This window comes from Gymnodraco acuticeps, unplaced genomic scaffold (assembly GCF_902827175.1).
Source record: "Gymnodraco acuticeps unplaced genomic scaffold, fGymAcu1.1, whole genome shotgun sequence".
Lineage (NCBI taxonomy): Eukaryota > Metazoa > Chordata > Actinopteri > Perciformes > Bathydraconidae > Gymnodraco > Gymnodraco acuticeps.
Window position 1 is genome coordinate 453,175 of NW_022990316.1, and position 20,530 is coordinate 473,704.

Genomic DNA, 20,530 nt, shown 5'->3' on the forward strand with positions numbered 1-20,530 from the left:
ATCACATTACATGTATTGAGTTATTATAGGTCTATATCGTATTTTCATTTGTTTTTGCCATCGATAAACAAATCTGTTTTGTAATAGAAAAACATTATGCGTATTTACTTACTTTAAGAATATCACTGTGTGATTCGTACTTGCTAATGTTTATCTCTATTTACTGGCTTTCACGTCTTTGCTAAGCTTGGGAAAATTCTTTATTAAGATTTGTTGCAATGTTGTTAGTTACACTCTCTGTGCACCAACACTAGACCTTCAACTACTGCTGAACTGAGAACATCCTGATACTGCCTCCCTAAACTTCCAGAATGCTATTTTCATTATCGTCAAGCTTAACCCCACCTTTTTCCTCTCTCTGTGTTTAAATAGGCAACCCAAACCCTATTCTTCGTCTTTCACTCTGCAGACAGTGCTCTCTCTATGACTGACTGAACTTCTTGCAAGAATAAAATACAACAAAGAAAATTGAATGATTCATTCTTTATTCACGTTTGATAAATACATTCCCACAACATTTCATATTTGTACAGTGCTTCAAATGTTCCATTTTATTTCCATGTGTGAAAAGAGGTGGAATCATGTTTAGAGATGAATATTTGTAATACTGTGATATAGCACCAAACAATACTCAAAGATACTGTGATAAATTGTACATTTTATATAATATCACCAATCCCTAGGTTGACATGACAAACTAGCTTTTGCCTATGTATACATCCAGCAGGTACTGGAGCACCATCAGTATTCATTTGGAGTGTTGTTTCTGGCCACCTGGCAGAATTCCAGTATTCCCCAGCTCCTGAGGGAAGTTTCTGGCTCTTTAGCTAAATCCTCCATTATGCTATTCTGCAGTTGCTGTGCTGCTGTGCAGGTAGGGTGAGGAGGGTTTTTACTAGAGGGTTTTCACTGAAAATATAGCTGCCTGCCACACCCAATAATACAATGGTGGACCAAAACAAACGAAAAAAGAGCTGAAAGTCAGCTCATACATCTCCATGGCTTCATCTTTAAAGTGACCTCTTAACATTACCCAGTCATTGGATCCAATTGTATTATGAAAATATTGAAATGGCCGCTTTAAACTTGCTATGGCTATAATTCAATAAAGAAATTTGCCAACAATCGAACAATGCAAACAGGTTATTTATTGTAACTATTTAAAACTATTTTATCCCATTGATTATCTTGAACTGCAATATTATTCGTGACATCACTATGTAACACTCACACTTCTATTAGGCTCCAACACGTGCTAGGCTAGGGACTGGATACGAACATTAAAAAAGAGCATAACAGGGCTGCTTTAAAGATATTCTTATTATGAAACATACCTTTTTATCGCTAACAAATGATATTGACATCCAATACAACCACGCTTTTGTGCCAGTTAATTAGCATATTCTTTTAAGAAAATGGTAACTCTTTCTATGACTCATGGTCTGCCTAGCAGCTGTAAACAAGTCTATAACCGTCATTAGTCATCTTCCTCGGAGACAGAGATTTTAAAAGCTGTCTAAAGTGCTTATTGACACCACATTCTGAAGCTATTTTAGTGGAATTAAATAAGGATCAATTATCTAACACTAGTCATGGTCACAGTTATATTCATTTTTTTGCAATGGTATCTCTATTAATGGAAATGTGTCTTGATACTTCAGAAGATACAAAGGGAACCGGGGGCTATCTCAGCGAAAGACACTGAAATATCTTTCATCTCAGTGTAATGATGTGAGAAAATCTCAGTTTTCCAAAACCTCACTGAAAATGTTCGTTCTTAAGCAATGACAGACTCAACCGTTGGATTACTAAATTCCAGCGAGGGCAAATTATTAATCAAATATCTCTTTCATGTAATCTGAATATCAGCCCCCTCCTATGAAGCTGATTACTATATTTCAGTTTTGTAAAGGCCTGTAAGGGTTTGCATCTGTTTGAACACCAACTCCCTGACACTGTACATTTGTATCGTCTGCGATCAAATTCCTCTTGCCGTCGTCGTTAATCGCAGCGATCTGACCCCAGGAGCACACCACTGCTCATCGCCTGCCATGCCTCCGCTTCTCCCCGCTGAGCTGCGTAGGCGTGACTCAACCGAACTTCCCCCCGCTGGGCAGGGAACAGCCACGAAGCCCCACAGCTACACCCCTGCTGGAATATCATGCATCTGCCCCCCCCTGCGGCTCGCCTCAGCACTAGCACATTTTTCAAAGGCAGAGCCAACACTTGGGGAATATATTACCATCTCATCTCAAGCCCATCTGGAGAAGCAACACCTGGGAAGGCGTTTTCATTGATTCTTTATCTCACGCCGGGGACGGGACGGGACTCCTGCCCTGCAAGACTAATACAGAGTCCCTCCATCATTACGCGTTGTTAATCATCAAAATAAATGTTCCTTCAGCTCCTTTTTGCTGACTCTAGAGGTGAAGGTGACATCCGATATCTTTTTCTATCTTATTTCTTTTATCAGTGTTCTAAAAGCAATGCACAGATTACAAAGGCGCATTAATGAACAACATGCTGCATGGGTTAGTAGGCCTATATGTAAAGACCAAGTGCATTTTCATTATAAATTGATAGCAATCACGGGCAATAAAAGCTGTGAAGCTCCAGCATTTCCTTAAAACTGAAAAGCCCCTTTCTCTCCTCCTGAAGGGTGTTTTGGCAGGACTTTGCTGAGTACATGGTTCACATCGCTTTGACAAAAGAGGAAATTGGTTTCTTCATTATTCTGTTCCACCGAGACACAACAGGTCTCCAACGGACACATATGGTCTTGACTTGACCTTCATAGATATTCAGATGTTGTGCATTCCTAATGAGGGACATGAAACAAAGGGAGAGGGACAGAAATCACCTCCCTTTGTTTTCTTCCTGGAGAGGGAATACATTATCTTCATCAAATACAGATTCCTTTGTAAAGCGTGATGTTAATTACAGGAAAATACATCCACTTGTCACAAAAACTGAAATTAGTTCATTTATTAACCACATGAACTCTGATTGTGTATTGATTACTGCAAATGGAATAAAAAATCCTTGTAATGCATTGTTTTATTTCTCTTCCAGTTATAAAAACGATAGGGAACGATCATGCTGCTCTGTGTGGAGGTAAGATCAAGATTGTTGGAATACTAAATCAGGTGGTAGATGTCAAATTTAGAACATTTTCACTGACGATAAAAGTTGTTCTACATATTTATTCAATTTTCACAACTTCTTTGCCGTCTTGTCTCTTGGTGTTTGTTTATTCACTGTGAACCCATGAGATTTTTTGCGAAGTCTATGTTCAACAAACCCTGTTTCTGATTTAAAAAAAAACATCTTTCTTTGCGGTATTCATCACCAGTTGGAGTGGGACAGAGCTCCAGGAGGTGCTGCTCAGTATGTTTGTCAGGAAGCCGGTCTCCAGGTACCTCTTTTAGATGAAGCTCCACACTGGGAGGAGGTCTTCGTCACAGCCGGGTCATCGCTGTATTCTCGGTTCCCACAACCCACTCATCCAACAGAATGGTACATTTGGGAGATTCTGCACACTCGTATTATATTCTTTAAATGCTTTTTGCAGAAATGTTTTTAAATGATTAATAGCTCAACATGCATTGTTCAGGTACAGTAAATACAAAAGACTGATTTTGGATTTTGAGAGGGCTGGTTGCACAAGAACAAAAAAAAACCCCGATAAATAGTTTAGATTTCTACACACTCATTCCTACATCTTGCAGGGGATGTAGACACTAAATGATTTTATTGTAATTTGAGACAGCAGGGAAGGTTTTTTGGATTGCATCTTTCATAATGAGTAGTTTTTATAGATGCAGGTCATGCAGAGCACAATGGGAATTTAGAGGCGTCAGAAAAACGTTTTATGTTTCTGGAAACATGAGGTTTTCCTAAAATATTGTGGCATATTTGACATCACTGTTTCTTTGAACATCCAAAAGGGCGCATTAGTAACAGTATGATTGTTAGCCTTTAGCCATTATGCTACACTACACATTAGCACCATACAAAATAAGATCTACCAAACTTGTGTTCATGTTTTTAATTGTGCAAATGCATCTTAACATGGAGATGTATAACAAATAAAGATAACCTTCGGGGAATCATCGAGTGGGTACACTCCCAGAAGCAATATGCTCAGTTGGTTCACCATCAATGAGTTGATTTCACTCTCCTTTCCAAATGTAGTTCTGTAAAATTGTAAATTCAACACAAATGTCACTCATTTCAAATCTGCAGAATCTGAATTCCCCATCAAAATATAAAAAGAGAACAATGTTGATCATCAAACATATTATTAAACTAGTGAGGACAAGTGTGAAGCTTATAGGTCGGATTATTTTCTTCTAACTACAAGTGAGAAATGCCATCTTCCCCTTATTACCTCTGCATTTATCACTGGTAGACAGACTGAATGAATATTGACTTTGCCTGGAATAATAGCTTACAGAGCACAAAGTCTGGCTTATTCAAATATTGCTCCCTTGCAAATTCAGACTCATGAGCTCCACTGAATCCTCCTCCCAATAATTGGATTTCCCTCCTCGTCTCCGACCCTCTCTCGTCTGTGGAGTGTTCTTTCCCCTCAGGATCTCCCACCATATGTCGCTCCATCCTCCCTACCTTCAGCATGCTACTTCCCTGCGATGAAATTAATATTTCACAGGCGGCTCCTCAGCCATTTTTCTTGCTGATGAGTTGGAGGAGAATAGAAAGTGTCCTGAGCAGCCACAGAACAATACATATTTGAACATTTCCCTTGGAAGTCCTCCAATCCGACGCTCCTTATGTACACTGTCAGACACGTGCTCTCGTGCCATTTCTCTCTTTCCCCCCGTCTTACTCTGACTCCTTCTCTATCCCTCCCGCCTCATCTGCCACACCATCTGTGCAGCTGTAATAAGTCGGGCTCCTCGTGTGCTCCCTTTCACTCCCTTGCTTCTCTCCCCTCCCGTTTCCCCTATACAGGCACGGCCTCCCTCTGCATGGCTGTTTGACTGACTTGTTTGTATCCCTCCACAACCCCGCAGTCAGGTTCCCTGTGTGCAGAAATGTCTCACACACGCTACAGCCTGCCATTACTCAGCAAGCCCGGTCGGTTAACACAACACTGCCTTCATCGTCGGGTGAAAGCGTGCCACAAGCGTGAATACAATAACCTTTACACGTGCTCTCTCCGGGGCATGTACAAGATGCGTGATCACTCTACTCTGACAAAACATCATCAACCTCTCACAGTGAAGAGTGCACAGCCCGAGATCTAACAATTCAAGTCCTCATCAGCAGCACACTATTGATCTGAGCCAGTCATCACACTGACATACCACTCAGCTGGATAATGGAAAAATCACTGTGAAATATGGTGTGTGATTCTCTTGGCTTTGGGATCAAAGTACAAAAGTGTATTCAAAGACAAACTCCTAGAATGTGATTTGTTTTTCTTCCACTGTGTTAAGCGTCTGGTAAAAACCAGCAGCAGGAGAGGACACTGTGCCACACTGCAAATGGTGATAGGCTTTTGTGGTGTTCTTATTGATTGTTTGCCCACAAGAACGAAATAGCATGACTGGGAGAACAAGGCGTATCATCCAATACAACAAAGAGCTCTGCCGCCTCGCAGTGGCACGTTTGGGTAACAGTTCCTTAATGTTTTGAACGGGAGGAGGGACATCAAATACTGTGCTCATCCTTCTGAGATCTCTGGAAATTATCCACAAAAGGGAACCAAGGGGAAGTTTTTTTCTTACAAGACACAGTTGGGAAAAGATCTGTTACAAATTGACTCAAAATGTGATGACGGATGTAGAGTTGCTTGTGCCCGCACTGTCGATTTGTGAGTATTAAAGGGATCAAATTATCCTCATTATCATTGAATGTTATGTCTCTACATGTGACATGTTTCTGTGCTTTAATGTTCAAAAGCTCTTTATTTTTCTCATACTGCCTGTGCTGCAGCACCTCTTTTCACCCTCTGTCTGAAACCAGAGCCCAGTCTGCTCTGGTTAGCTGGGCTTCTTTGTTGTGATTGGTCAACCGCTTAGAGATGTCCCGCTTCTTAGACTTATCAGGTACAATGATAAGTCATTATCCCCCCCCCCCCCCTTATCAATAGGAGTAAAAACGGAATTTCGGTTTTTGATGGTCATTTGATAAGAACATAAAATGTAAATGGTTGGTTTGTTATGATGGCAGTACACATTGCCTGGAGCTACGGACAAGCTGCCCGCTAGTTTGCTCTCTTGCTAATCCCGCCATGTTTTGATACTGCTAAAAACTCCTGCTCAAGAGTGTGTAGATATATGAACTTGTTAAATGTACTCTTTACTTAGACTATACTACTGCTCGTTTTAGTCGTTACTGTGAAACGATTTATCAGTGAGTCGGTCTACTTTATACCTAAGCTAGCCGCTAAAGGGGTAACATTACACATGGTCACTGACCATCCTTCTACATTGATTTCAATGGAATGTCCTTCTACGAAACTCAAGATACATACATTTATTAAAAAACAAAGCAATAACCTATCCATAGCTGCATTTAACAATATCATAGAAAATATAAGAGCCCACTACAAACCTTGCAAAGGGATACAAAACTTGTGAAATGAATAGGCAAGGTGCAATATTGTTGATACGTTATCTTTTTTTGAGAGATTCATCCTAGTCTAGAGTTCAAGGGTGCAGATACAGAGACATTATCACATTTTCTGTCACTGATCACTTTTCCTTCCATCAAATGGAATTATTAAAATCCCATCCAGAGCAGGAGAATTATATTGCCGCAAATTCTCAAGAGTTATTGATTAAAAAAAGGGCTGATATCTCCGGACTGTGCAGAATCAATATTACTAAGCTGTCTCATCTTTCCGGATAATCCCTCCAGTTTGCCAATCCTTCCAGTTTAGAGGTCAAGGAGTTGGCTCCAAACAATTTAGCTGCTAAACTACAGGCAAACTACGGTCATAATTAGGGAAATACATTACACAGGAACACCGGCATGATCCCTCGATGAGCTATCGATTAGAGCATATTGAGAGGGAGTCGGTGAGAGCGAAGGAAACTTCTCTGGCTCTCTGATTCAGATCAGAGGACAGACGGACAGCCTACCTGCACATCCCAATTGTGGAGTTTCACAGACTGCAGGAGTGTAGGTGGGTGGGGCAGGGATTATCCCGGCAGTGCAGAGCAGGGTTCCTGCAGCAGCGAGTGGGACTCAGGGCCAGCAGGAGGACTCAGTGGATAACGAGCAGTCTTTGTGATGTGTGCTGCAGGCGAGTGAAGACTGAGCCAGGGAACAGTAATGAAGGTCTGGCCTCGGTCTAAAGCTACACAGACATCCAGAGATACAATTAACCTACTTTTGTCCTATGCACCTACTTTTCATAGCTGTTTGATAAGATTTCCCACATTCTGGCAAACAATCCTGCATCCTATTGTCGTCATGGAAATCATGGTCTGCCATAGCCATTTTTTTCTAAGCCAGAGGTCTATCCAGAAAATAATACTTCTAGAGATACCAGTATTCATCATTACGTAACACTCACGCTTCTATTAGCTAGCACTCCAGCACATTGTACGTGATAGGCTAAGGGGTGTGACATCTCTAAGGAGTTGACCAATCACAGAAGAGACGCCTAGCTAACCAATCAGAGCAGACTGGGCTCTGGTTTCAGACAGAGGGTGAAACGAGGTGCTGCAGTACAGGCAGTATGAGAAAAATAAAGACTTGTTTGAACATTAAAGCATGGAGACATGTCACAGAGGCACTAAATACAAATACCAACCTGAAAATAAGCAGAATAAGGTCCCTTTAATAACAGAAAAAGCCTCTTTAGCAAATAGCAGCTATTTATTAACATATCTTAATGTAATCTCTGTAATCTCTTAAATACATTTTCCATAAAGCCTCGTAAATCTAGAATGTGATGCCCTTTCTGAAGAATAAGTTTTGTATGTGTAATCTAGTTTGTATGCAGCAGCAGTTACTGGATGACTGTTGAGGACACCCTGATCTTTACTTCCTCAACATGTTGTCACTGCTGCTCTACAATTCATGGACCGCCCATGGAACTCGCTGCTCAGAATGACATCCTCAGATTTGTGTAATTAAAAACAGGCACACACAGTAGCTTCACCTCGACTAATATTGTAGCTTCACCTCGACGTCACTTAACTGCCGGAGAATTTATGCCACCCTTTACAGCTCCATCTCATTAACTGAACACAACACATTTCTGTTAAAACGTTATGGTAATGTGAAAGTTATCAAAAGGAGCAGGTTCTACTTGGGTTACTGCCGTCAGCGAGGGCTGAACACATAATGACTGCTGCCTGCTGCTTAAACCTCTATAAAAACAGCATTATACACACGGCTGCCACTGTGTGGGTGTAACAGTTATGCATGGAGATACAAAATATAAGATGATAGGGCTTGTAGATGGAGAACTGAAATAGCACATTACTAGTGTGAGATATTTGGGGTTGCACGGACCACTGCACCTATTGGCCTTTTGCCCATTTAAGTTGCAGTCAATCTGTTGTGTGCACTCATGCTAAAGAGTGAGATGCAGTGAAATCCCTGCTTAGGCCTCATATCTTCGCAGCCAAGAGGGATACATTTTCTTCTTTAAGAAGCACATTTCTCATGACTTTTTTTGGAAAACCATTTGAATATCTATATGGACTTAATTTCATGCTTGACCTGCATTTCCCTATTGATGTAAGCAGAAATGCCAAAGACAGAATGATTTGCAGGGAACAATCAGGGATGGCATTAATGTTGACTTTTCTTTTTCTTATTTCAGTGCGTAGGGTTCAGTGCGTAGTGGGATCCAGCGATGAGGGTGAAGATTGCAACCAACTAGCCTTCAGGTGACGTTAAAGTGAGAAAGGCTCATATTAGAGCCAGCGTTTGGTTTGTCCCTTCTGGGCTACTGTAGAAATGTGACTGAAGATAATAAGTGCTAATTCTAAGCTAAAGATAATACAATGACTACGTTCCAGGTGATTATACACTCATATAAACAGTTGTAAATATTTTGTTCTTTTAAATTATTTCTTGTCCCTCTATGTTACAATAAAATATTTTCAGTTCCTTCATAACATTTCAAAATCTTTGACGTTTGAGCTTTGTCTTGAGGACCGGAGTTTAAGGAGAAATAACACGATTACCCACAATGCTCAAGTATACTCTTTAATTGTGGAAATGGGCAGACCAAACATCCTACTGCTAGCCACAGGAAATATATGTTTTATTGTGGTCAGAAGTGTTGTGTTTTGCATCAAACTATCATAAGAAAAACATGGTTCATTTTATGCAATGTTGTATCGAGTGTTGTCTAATAAGCTCTTGGTCGAGGGGTGCGTAGGAAGATACAATCCTGCCAAAGACAGTTATGAATTTGTACACACTGCCAACACTAGATTACCAGCATTGTACTCAGGAAATGCTTGGTTGATTTGTAAATATGTATTAAAAGTGTCTAAAGGAATCCAACATAATAAAGACTGTTGTAAACATCAATGTTTTCACTCTGCATTTTATTGCTCACATGATCTTGTTCACATTCCAACTCTAGTTTGCATGCAAATAAAAAGGCATCAGAGTGAGTTAAGCTGCAGCACAGCAATAAAGTTTATAATTGAATTAGGTGAATAACTGTTGGTAATGTCGGTTCAATATCTGGGACGAATTAATGTTGTAATCCGAGCAGCAGCGAGCAGTAACAGCCTGTCGGAGAGAAATGCCGACATGATCTGCATCTTCTGATGTTTCCAGGGATCATTTACCTCTGAGGATAAATAAAATATTCATCAAAGGAATTCTTAGTTTATGAAAGATCTTATCCAGTTTCCTCCTGATTATATATGATTTTGAAAAATATAAAATCTTGTGAAAGTAAAATATGCACAATTTAGTCTTTCTTTTTCTTTTGAATGTGTGTTTGAAGTTGTCAGTACACAGGAGTGATGTAGTGCAGTGAAATCAGAAATCATTCAAAGTATTCAGAGAGCAAAGAGCTTCGCAAAGGCCAATCTGCTCCAAATTGTAATGGTTGATCTTTGGTTGATCATGCCAAACCATTACACTGGGTTTTATAGAATTCAGGGCCAGTAGATTTTCTGTAATCCTGCTGACAAGCAAAGCAAAACGGAAAACATAACCTCCTTGTCGAGGGTAATACAATCCAACCTCCAGTCAGGTTTTTTTTTGTCACCTCTGATTCACTGGAGCATGACAGTGGCTGAGATGACCAGTGGCAGCAGGAGGCCAGACAACACTCGGCTGCCTCCTGAGGTGAGAGTGGCCCCGTACTGGTCCAGGAGCTGCAGGGCCACGCCATTGGTCCAACCGAAACCAAGCTACACACACAGCAACACAGTGAAGCATGAGCAACACATTCATTTTGTATTTAGACACTTAGAAATAAAACAAATGTTCAATTTGTCTGAAGGAAATGCTAATACAAAATGTAAAGTAGAAAACAACACCCAACAGAGTAGAAGATTGCACAGAAAGAAGATGATAATGACGAAGAAGTGAGGAGGAGTATACGCGTACATGAGCATGCAAATGTAGAAAGAATTAGCAGGGCTCTGCATGAAATGAGACAGACTATAAGCACATTAGTTCTACACCCTCAGCACATCAAAGAAAATACCTGAACTTCATATTCGCCTCCACCACCAGGTTTGCCGTCGCCATTCACATCATACTGTGTTGGGAGGAAGGAAACACATTCTGAGCCAGCTGTGTTATCACTGTGCTACATATCAATATCCACATGCTGTGACACATTTGGAGAAATCCGCCACATTTCACGTGGATGTACAATCAGGCTTGATGGATATTTCAATTGAAGCAATAGATTCCTCAGTGAGTGGTATTTTAACAAGGAAATCTAAAATCTGTTGTTTTATGCTGCATCCAGCAGTCATGTGACGTTACAGTGACATAGTTGGAAAAAGGGGAAAAACTACTCTGCTTTATTTTCTAGACAGGGGGCATGCTGTGGAAGCAGTTGAAAAATATAACCAATTCGTTTCCATTGTATTGCAAACACTTGAACAACCGAAAGGTTAGGCCAAAAAAGAGTGCAGAGGTATTTATTCGCCGAATAATTGCAGCGTAGCGAGCCCGAAGGTGCGGCTGCAGTTAGGAGGAATTGTCTGGCAGGGAGCCTCCTGTACCTGAGGTGCAGAGAGAGAACTTGGAATGGTGGTGCATTTGCTCAAATTGCGCTCCAAAGGCTAAAGAACAAAATCATTCTGCTTCAATGGATGTCAGCTTGGGCTGTTTTTGTTGGATGCTGTCGCCTACGGAGTGATTTGCTTCGAGTGAAAGTTTGACTTCTCACTTGGACAGAGGTGCTCCTGAATATAAACTGCAAAAAAACACCAACACCAGCAGGGTCGAGAGAGCATCATTATAAGTATGATGTACGTCGCCTATTGTGAGCAAGTCTTTTTTGTTGCCGCTGTTGAGATCTTCATATGAAGTGAATACTTAAAACGAAAGTTAATTGAGATCATGGTATGAAGTGAATACTTAAAAAACGAAAGTTAATTATAAATCATACATGATCAATCATATTCTTGTATAAACCCATAATGAGAATGCTTCTTGACGGTTTTTGAATATGAATCTATGCTTACAATTTTTTCTGTTGCTATTTGAGAACTTTGCGTTTTGAAAAGAGGGTGTTGTGAGTTTTCATAGTATGTTTAATACTTAAAAACGAAAGTTAGTTATAATCAAATATAATCAATTATATTCTTGTATAACCCACAATGAAAATGCTTCATATTTTAGGTTTTCTATAGTTACAGTATAAACAAAACAAAGTGGGTTGTTTAGGTTGAGTTTTCTTCCTCTCCTCTGGCAGCAGTCCACAGGGAGGGGCTTCACACTAAGGGGAGAAACATTAAGAGGCCAAAGAGAGTTCATGTCCTTTTCACCCTAACATGAGAGGAGGAGTTTTGTTTTTTTGGGTTTAGGATCCAGTTTTTTTAGCATAAAGAGACTGGTTTTTTGAGAGAGCGCGAGAGAGGGGGGGTGACCCCTGGTAGACTCTCTCCCGGTAGGCTGTGTGCTTCAGAGCTGGGTTAATAGCTCTCGGTAAGGTCTTTCTAGACGGGGTAAATATCTCTCGAATTTATTGGTTGTTGGCTGAGTGGAATGATTTGATGAGAGAAAGTGTGTGAACCTTTATAAATACCGCGACCTGTGGGGAAAACATCTGGTCCCCCGAATTTTGCGGACAGGAATGGGTTTTTGAGTGTTAATCCGCCGTCTGTGTCGGAAAAAGTGTATGAACCTTTATAAATACCGCGACCTGTGGGGAAAACATCTGGTCCCCCGAATTTTGCGGACAGGAATGGGTTTTTGAGTGTTAATCCGCCGTCTGTGTCGGAAAAAGTGTATGAAACTGATGTGAATAAATGGGTGAATGAAAAGTTGAATGCGCTTTTTATTGTCACCGGTCTTTTTACGAGAAAATACCTCTAAATTCTATCGGGAGAATTTTAAAATGTCACAACTGAAATGGGCAGTTGAAATTAAAACATTTTGGTAATAAATGTAAGACTGTGAATTAAAGTTTCATTTGAACATGATCACAGCACGGTTTTTTGTTAGGATGATTATAATGTTGTGAGAGAGAAGGTAAAAACCCTGTATTAGTTTGGACCTATTTTTCTTCAAATAAACTGAATCCCACCTGTTGGATTGGGATCCTTTAAAAGACACCTGTGCTCTCCTCTCCTGCGTCAAAGGTAAGATTGCACCCTGCCACACACACTTAGGTAGGAGCACACTCCATTTACTGATATCAAAATCCTTCGGGATCGCTTAAACAGATTAAAAGAGAGTTGTCTGAATTGAAACAGCAGTTAATTGAACCTGGTTCTTCGGGGGGGTTAGGAAGAGGTGAGATCTTGCTGACGTTGGTGGATCTGAGCCACGCAGCAAACTTACATAGACTCAATAATCTTCGGAAAGGTCAATTAGGAGGTCAGAATAATTTACCGGAATAAATTATCAGGACCTCTCATACTCTAAACACCGCTTAGCAAAATGCTAAGTGAATTTAAGTTGGCCTTTTGTTGTGAAAATAGTATGAGCGAAGCTGTAAAAAAGCTGTTGCCAGCTTGGTTCACACTAGTTAGAATTACTCCATGTTTTTTTCTTATTATGTTTCCTGGGCGTACACAGCTTTCTCAGTCAACATAGCACTTACCGAGGATATTCATTTACAAGACTCACCTTTTCAAACATGGCTTCATACTTCATGTATGCAAGCCAGTTTGTCTTGATCCAACGCTGGGCTAAATCAAATGCTAGCTGTTTAGCATCCTCTGAAGGCAGTTTGGATAAACCTGGAAATACAAGAAAGTTTCCATCATAACACAGACCCAACTAGCTAACTCTCAGCATTAAGGTTAGTTTTCTTGTCATGGCCCTTTTGGCTGGGATTGCATGGTAAACATTTTCATAAAAAGTTCTACAGGACAGTCATTCCGATACAGATTTAAGCAACTAAGAAGTTTTGAGCGCCAGAACTCAAGCTACTCTCTGATCATGCAGACGAGACCAAACTTTGGGATTTTAGCCTTTGCAGACCATTTACATGCACAAATAAATAACACTACAGGAAAGGGAGAACCAATACAAAAATGTATGAGGGCTCCTTTAACATTTCTAGAAAATAGACTTTTTCTCCAAGTGTTCAATGAGAGGGGAAAATGCATAAACCATGTTTGTTAGACTTCAAGAACACAAACAATGAGGCAACATTCACATAATTATAACTTTGGATTGATTAGATGTTTAAGGGAGTGGATGTAAGCAAATTAGACCTTAAACCGCTGTGCTTCTTTAGAAATTATTCTTCAAAAAAAACAGAACTAGTGGAACAATTGGATAAGATTTATTACACATTTCAAGAAGGTTAGCAGCAAATCAATTAACTGCTACCTACCCTCGATGAACATGTGTTGCAAAGGAGGCCATGCATTGGGATAGTCCCACTGCTGCCCAGACTCTCTCAGGGACGTCGGAACTCCATTGGGGAACTGGAGAGCACCGCTGCTCTGTACACACATTGAGAACAACAGCAACCATGAGAGCATGCATAGATTAAACCAGTGCAGTGTGTGCGCCATCTGCTGGAGGACATGAGCAGTTTATAAAGGCATGTGTAATGTCCTACGAGGTGGGCTTCTTAGTAGTCAGGATTCATGGCTGAAAAAACTAAAATGGAAATAAAAAAATAACAAATGTACATAAGTAATTCAGAAAGGTATATTAGGAAATATGAAATCACATTTATTGTTCTTTGAGGGAAACGATCACACCACCATCTTACCATAGCAAAATTATGTTTGCAGTTTGATATGGGCTTATGTATAGTATGTACGGGTTAAAGGGTTGTTTCCCACAAATGGCATATATACATACCTAGAATAGATTTTGGATAACATTTCTACTTTTTGCATGGAAAAGGAAGACATTATTATTTGGTTTGCATGTGCCAAATCTCATATTACCTGATATTAAGAGTACATTCAAACACATCACATGCAGACAGGACACATTAAAATACATTTACATGAAAACACAATGAAGCTACATTAAAAAGGAGCCTCTAGATCTCATAAAATAATCCCTATCACAAACAATGCCATGTCTGGCCCTTGAATTTGAAAGAATGTTGCCTGTATAGTCCTTAAAGTCCTTGAATTTGATGTTTAAAAAGGTGTGAGAACACTTTGATGTAATTATACAGGACTTCTTATATTCAAGGGTTTTAAGTTTCTAACGTCCTGCACCCTTGTGTATTTAAATAGGGAGGACACACAACGAGAAGCACCTTTCAATATAATGAAGTCCATTACACACCATCTTTAATTATAACCTCAGTAAAAACTAAATTACCGCTGCACCTAATAAAGTGGTCCCATAATGTATTTTCCTACTAACACCAATTGGTATCTAGTCACAGTTTTGAATGCATTTGTCAAGATCCTGGATGATAAACCAATGCAAGGGTAGGATGGGAAAGGGTTGCGATGAAGACAACAAGAGAATTGTTCCTGATAAGTCAAAGTCAACTTTAATGTCAATCTTACTCAGTTTGTGTTTACAGACAGAGAGATCGAAATGACGTTACGTTTATCTCAATCGACATAGTCACATACAAAGTCACCGACACAGCGTTGGGTTTTGTTATTTTAGTTCAGGCATTTTTTCCAATGCCAACTTGGTTTTTAGGATTCAAAGTGACAAAAAGAGGGTAGAACAAAAACAAAATATTTTTAGTGGAGCAAAATGTCAAAATGTACTTTCATGAGCTGAAAACACGAACTACAACGTAATAGCAACATGAGAATCACAAGGTAGCCACAAGCTATTATTACCATTCTGCTTTACACTTACCTTGTTTTAAAAATGGGACCATCATTTCAAAATGAACGTCGACTTGAAACCAGTGCTTTAGACCATAAACTTTGTCAGGAAAATGTTTACCGATGTGAGAGAGAAGTGGATCATTTTCTCACAGACTTTTCTATACAATCTGACTTTTTCGGAACCAGTAGAGACTCCCCCCGCAGCGTTCAGTTATTATGCTCCAAATATCTGGAACAAACTCCCAGAAACCTGCAGGTCCGGTGCAACTCTGACTACTTTTAAATCCAGACTGAAGACTTTTCTTTTTGTCGCTGAAACTGAGCCGTTGTGTTCATCAGTAAAGTGGAACTTCTGTGTGAACTATTCATATCTTAAACTGCTCTGTAACTTTTTATTCATGTCTTTTTTCTTTTAATGTTTCTTTTATTATCTTTTACTGATTTTAAATGCCTTTGTCTGAATGTCTTTCATTTTTGTAAAGCACCTTGAATTGCCTTGTGTTGAAAGGTGCTATATAAATAAACTTGCCTTGCCGGCTATTGGCTTTACTTTTCCGAGGTGGATGTTGACGCTAAGGTGACAGCAAATATTTCAGAGACAAATTTCTCTAAATAAGTTAGAATGAAACTAAACATACAGTGGGCCATAGCTGCTGTAGATACCATATGAGATAAGTTGGAAAAAAGTGCATCTTTTGTAATTTGGATGAAACAACCCTTCAGATAAACACTTGGCCAATAACATTATTGATTGTTTATAATATATTTGTGAATATATTTGCGACCACAATGAAGCCAAGAATTACTACCAACCTTTAGATACTGTACTGCCTTCTCTCCCATCTGAGGCCCAGAATAGCACTGGGCCCAAACAGGTGCCAGGTTGGATGGGTAAAACTCAAAGTGTTTGGAGTGTGTCACCAGGTTGAAGTCAAACCAGGCTCCTCTCTCAGCATCCCACAGCAAAGACTCTATGGCCTCCAGTCTGCGGGCGGCTGCCTGGTCATACTGTGCGGCTGAGTCACCATCACCTGTCAGGAAACAGCACATCATTACGCAACAGCAGTTTGGGGCTAAAAGAACTACGCAGGCAAAGAAAAGTTAGTGCCAAGGTCAAATGATGCTCAAGTACTTGCCCAGTATCCTGTGAAATGAAGCAAGAGTCTTCTCAGTGAGGCACAGCAGGGCATTAAGGTCAGTTGGCAGGATTTGGCTGGTTCTGGTGTCCCCCAGGGTGCCGTTGTTCTGCCCATCACGATCTACATACCAGCGGGATGTGAAGTCCCAACCAGACTCTGCACCCGCTTTCAGTTCCATCCACAGCTGCTCCTTGCGGTCTGAAGGCAAGAAAAAAACAGTAGAGCCACAACCAATCAGCATCCAGTGTTGTACTTATTCTGTGTGTCATGTTTGTTAACTGGATGTGGAAAACACTAAATATGCACCTTCTGAAAAACATGTTTGTTTCAGTTTTGCCTTTTTATTTTTTACTACGAGCTTTAGAGAAAATAGAATCTCTTTCAAGACGGAGAAAATAACTAAATGACCATGACTATTTGTTATTATTAAATATATTCTTACATAAAAGGAAAACATTTTCAGGAATCTGTGCACCGCAAACACATTTCGGATGTGTTTTTCTTTAGCATCTTGGAAAACAACTGAGTATTACCCCTTTGAACAGCTTCTCTTAAAACAATGGTTCAGGGTCAATGTGAAATAATGAATGTTTATTCATTAAAACAGGGTACGGATTCATTTTCCGAGTGGATATGTTTGGCACAAATTATCCTTGAATAATTGTTCTGTTGGGGAGAGCTTATAATACTACAGTACACCCTTCAGCAATACCCTTAAGTCCATCTCTCATGGAATAAAACCAAGACCATAGCCCTTCTCGAAAAGATTCATTCAATCAGCAGAATATGAACGACAATAAAGCCTTTACCTTCAGTAAGTCCTTCAGCTAATTCCAGATCATCCGTGTACGATTCAGGCCTTGAAAGAAAACAAAAACAAAGTGAAGTGAAGGCCAACTCTGCATACCAAAGACATCTTACAATTGTTCATTATTTACTCTGGATTTATTCAGGTGTACCTGGGGGAGCCCACCTGCACATGATACCGGTTCAGTACATGCTGAGCCCCGTTCAGCGTCACAGCCACAGAGCGGTTCTGCATCCAGAAGCGGTACTCCTGCTCCAGAGTGGGCAAAGCTCCTCTAAAATAGTCAAATGTGAAGTGAGTACAGACAGGAGCGAAAAACATTTAATTAAACTACATTTCACAGTCTTTGAAGGGATCCAATTATGCTCATTTCCAGGTTTCATATTTGTATTCTGTGCCTCATCTGTGACATGTTTCCATGCTTTAATGTTCAAAAAGCTCTTTCATTTCTTTTTTTGCCTGTGCAGCACCTCTTTTCACCCTCCGTCTGAAACCAGAGCCCAGTCTGCTCTGATTGGTTAGCTGGACGGCTCTGTTGTGATTGGTCAACTGCTTAGTGATGTCCTGCGCCTTAGCAATGTAAGGGAGCGCTAGACAATAGATATCCGAGTGATATCTTGTGATGTCACTATGTTACAGGAGTAAACAAAGGAGTCCAATGGAGGAGGGGGGGATATATAACACTACAGGAAAGAGAAAACCTCAAACAGCATAATAGGACCCCTTTAATAGCATTACGTTGTGTGTGTCTTTCTAAATAAGCATGTTAGGAGAAACAAACTGTAGGCACAGAAAGATAGGAGCACTGAGGTTCTGATGTTTATTATGCCTTTTTCCTTCTGTTTTGGAGGAGATGCAGCTGAAAAATGATAATGTGTGGTGCAGGACATCAGCTCGGCCATATTATCACCTGAGAAACTCTTTATCCATGGTAGCTCGATAGTAGCTGTCCACCATTAGAGTGAGGAATGGAGGCTGGCTGCGCCTTTCATAGTAAATCCGACCACCATTTGGAATGAATCCATATCTGTGAAATTGTGAAATCTGATAATGCACAAATCACGAAATCCCCCCCTGGAGAGTTCCACATCCAAAGTGTACAACTTAGGATGTTATCTGCAGTGCGGTGGACTTCTAAGTGAGAGATGAAACTTGCTTTAAGGCTCACCTGTTGACAAGGTAGAGGAAGTTTTGAATCATCCCGTGTGCCGTGTCTGTCATCTCCGACAGCAGGAGGCCGTTGATGACCCAGTAGGAGTCCCTGTTGGGCACAGAGAGGTGAACATCACTGTCTGCACACGGCACCAAGCTGGGCTTTCAGCAGAGACCCCTGCCTGGGTCTGACCCAGAGAGTCTTTTCTCCCAGACAGCTGAGAGACAGCCTTCATCCTTCACTCACCAGTAGTAGAGCTCCCTGAAGCGCCCACCAGGCACAACAACAGGGTGCGGGGTGTATATCTGCGAGTAGAGCTCGGGGTGATCTTTGACACCTGTGCGGATCTGGAAGAGACATCATTCTTCAGCAGGCTTTAGACTCAAGTGTAAGTGGATGCTTTAACCTCAATATACATAAGGTAAGTCGTCAGGCATATACGCTTTATACGCTTGTGGACTTGCCTTTAAAATGATGGTACTTACCATGGCTGTGTATTGATTTGATGTGCGCTTTCCTCTTTATGTAAACTATTAAGCTACTAAGTATAGTTTTATCTGAACTTTATATAATAACTTGCTTTGTCCAACAAAGAACAAAACCCCCAAGGTATTAATTGTAATTACAGTCTAATAATTCACATCACAGAAACTGAACACGGTATCTAATTTAGTTTAATATATATATATATTAAATTAGTTAAGGTTAGACTTAATTAGGCCAATCAAATAATCGTTTCACTCATCTCACCTTTCTGCCGAGGGACTTCCACAGATTATGGATTTGTGCAGCCCAGTTACGTAGTTGTTGGTCTGCTATTCCTCCTAGAAACTTTGGCCTGTAAATAGAAAACATAAACAATGTCGACTAACCAAAGAAAAGCAATACTGATCTGATCGAGAATCCTCTAATAACTGGTTCTCACTCGGTATGCCAGTCCGGTGGGGTCCATGACTCAAACTCTGTCCCTGGTTTCTCAAAGTAATTACTGAGGAACTCCTGCAGTTTAGCAGGCGGGACGGTGTTGTTTGGAGATTCATTTGAAAGGTTGCGAAAAGCAGACAAAACAACGTCTAGAAAACAAAGTGGGCAACAAAAGGAGTCGCATGAAGAACAAAAATGTTTTCCCTTCTTTTTAAATTCTTTAAAACATCTTAAACTTACCTGGAGTTTCCCTCAGTTTCATGTCAACAAAGTATTTATCATCATCGAACAGTTTGGCGGTCTGCACCTGATGCAAGATGGGCCCGGTGCAGAATATTTCACTGAAATTCATTTATAGTGGGCAATTATTAAACAGACAAGTAAATGGTATATTGACATGCAGTCCTTCAGGGAAGCAATAAAGCCATATCCCTGTCACCTAAGTAAACGGGTGAGGGCAAAGGTCTGCTGATATCTGCTGCAGGGGAACAAGGCCAGATATATGAAAGGTGTGTTTGCTGTGCACGGTGGTTTGAACATTTAAACAATCTAAATAACCTCAGGTGCTCAGCAACAAAAGGCTGCTTTTATCCCACGAACTAAGCAAGTGAAGACAGCTCACTGCTAGTCTGCTTTCCACTGAGCGATTATTCTTTTAGGAAATTCCTACACGATAGACTTTTAAAAGGTATTAAAGTAGTTTCAAATAAGATCCATTACTTTTGGTGGGAAATGCACTTTAAAAAAGATGTAGGGTTGTAAAAATGTTTGAGACTCATTTCAGACGAATCGGATTTACAGCCATAAATCAACCAGATCTTTAGAATCATCAGAAGTTAAAGATCAGGAAGCTGTCTCAACAATCTCTTGAATACAAAAACCTTTCAAGGGAAAACAGCATTTTACCTGTCACATGGAGGCGGAAGAGCAGCATATACACAGGCATAAAGAGCCACAGTTGATAAACAGAGAAACAGCGACTTGTGCATTTTGAGTCACAAACCAAAGTGAAACTGCGCGAGCTGCGGTCTGAGAACTTTCTCCAGACAGTGACACCTGGCTGTGAGAGAGCGACAGGACACTGCAGAGCTCC

At 40.4% G+C, this 20,530-nt stretch overlaps 1 protein-coding gene across 4 annotated transcripts; it reads right to left on the minus strand.

Annotated features, from left to right (window-relative positions):
• Positions 1 to 9,184: 9,184 nt before the first annotated feature.
• Positions 9,185 to 20,491, minus strand: treh (trehalase (brush-border membrane glycoprotein)). Of its 4 annotated transcripts, XM_034223026.1 has the most exons (16): positions 20,344 to 20,455; positions 19,678 to 19,778; positions 19,439 to 19,586; positions 19,264 to 19,351; positions 18,760 to 18,860; positions 18,529 to 18,621; positions 18,271 to 18,387; positions 17,512 to 17,634; positions 17,362 to 17,411; positions 16,550 to 16,750; positions 16,227 to 16,444; positions 13,985 to 14,096; positions 13,270 to 13,382; positions 10,667 to 10,720; positions 10,223 to 10,367; positions 9,185 to 9,796 (listed from the first exon to the last, which is right to left on the minus strand). In XM_034223026.1, the coding sequence occupies exons 1-15, from the start codon at positions 20,424 to 20,426 to the stop codon at positions 10,230 to 10,232; spliced, it is 1,740 nt and encodes a 579-aa protein (XP_034078917.1). In that variant the 5' UTR covers positions 20,427 to 20,455; the 3' UTR covers positions 9,185 to 9,796; positions 10,223 to 10,229. The 4 variants fall into 4 exon arrangements, with proteins under 4 accessions (XP_034078917.1, XP_034078916.1, XP_034078918.1 ...); XM_034223025.1 differs by having other exon boundaries at positions 9,185 to 10,367; XM_034223027.1 differs by lacking the exon at positions 18,271 to 18,387 and having other exon boundaries at positions 9,185 to 10,367.
• Positions 20,492 to 20,530: the final 39 nt, after the last annotated feature.

What these genes read in the sequence shown, in the direction of transcription:
- treh (XM_034223026.1), bottom strand. Translation starts at nt 20,426, where the DNA reads ATGCACAAGTCGCTGTTTCTCTGTTTATCAACTGTGGCTCTTTATGCC. An exon ending in TTCCTCTACCTTGTCAACAG is followed by an intron (nt 18,388 to 18,528) that starts GTGAGCCTTAAA and finishes ACAATTTCACAG; the next exon opens with ATATGGATTCATTCCAAATG. An exon ending in AGCTGAAGGACTTACTGAAG is followed by an intron (nt 16,751 to 17,361) that starts GTAAAGGCTTTA and finishes TCTTGCCTTCAG; the next exon opens with ACCGCAAGGAGCAGCTGTGG.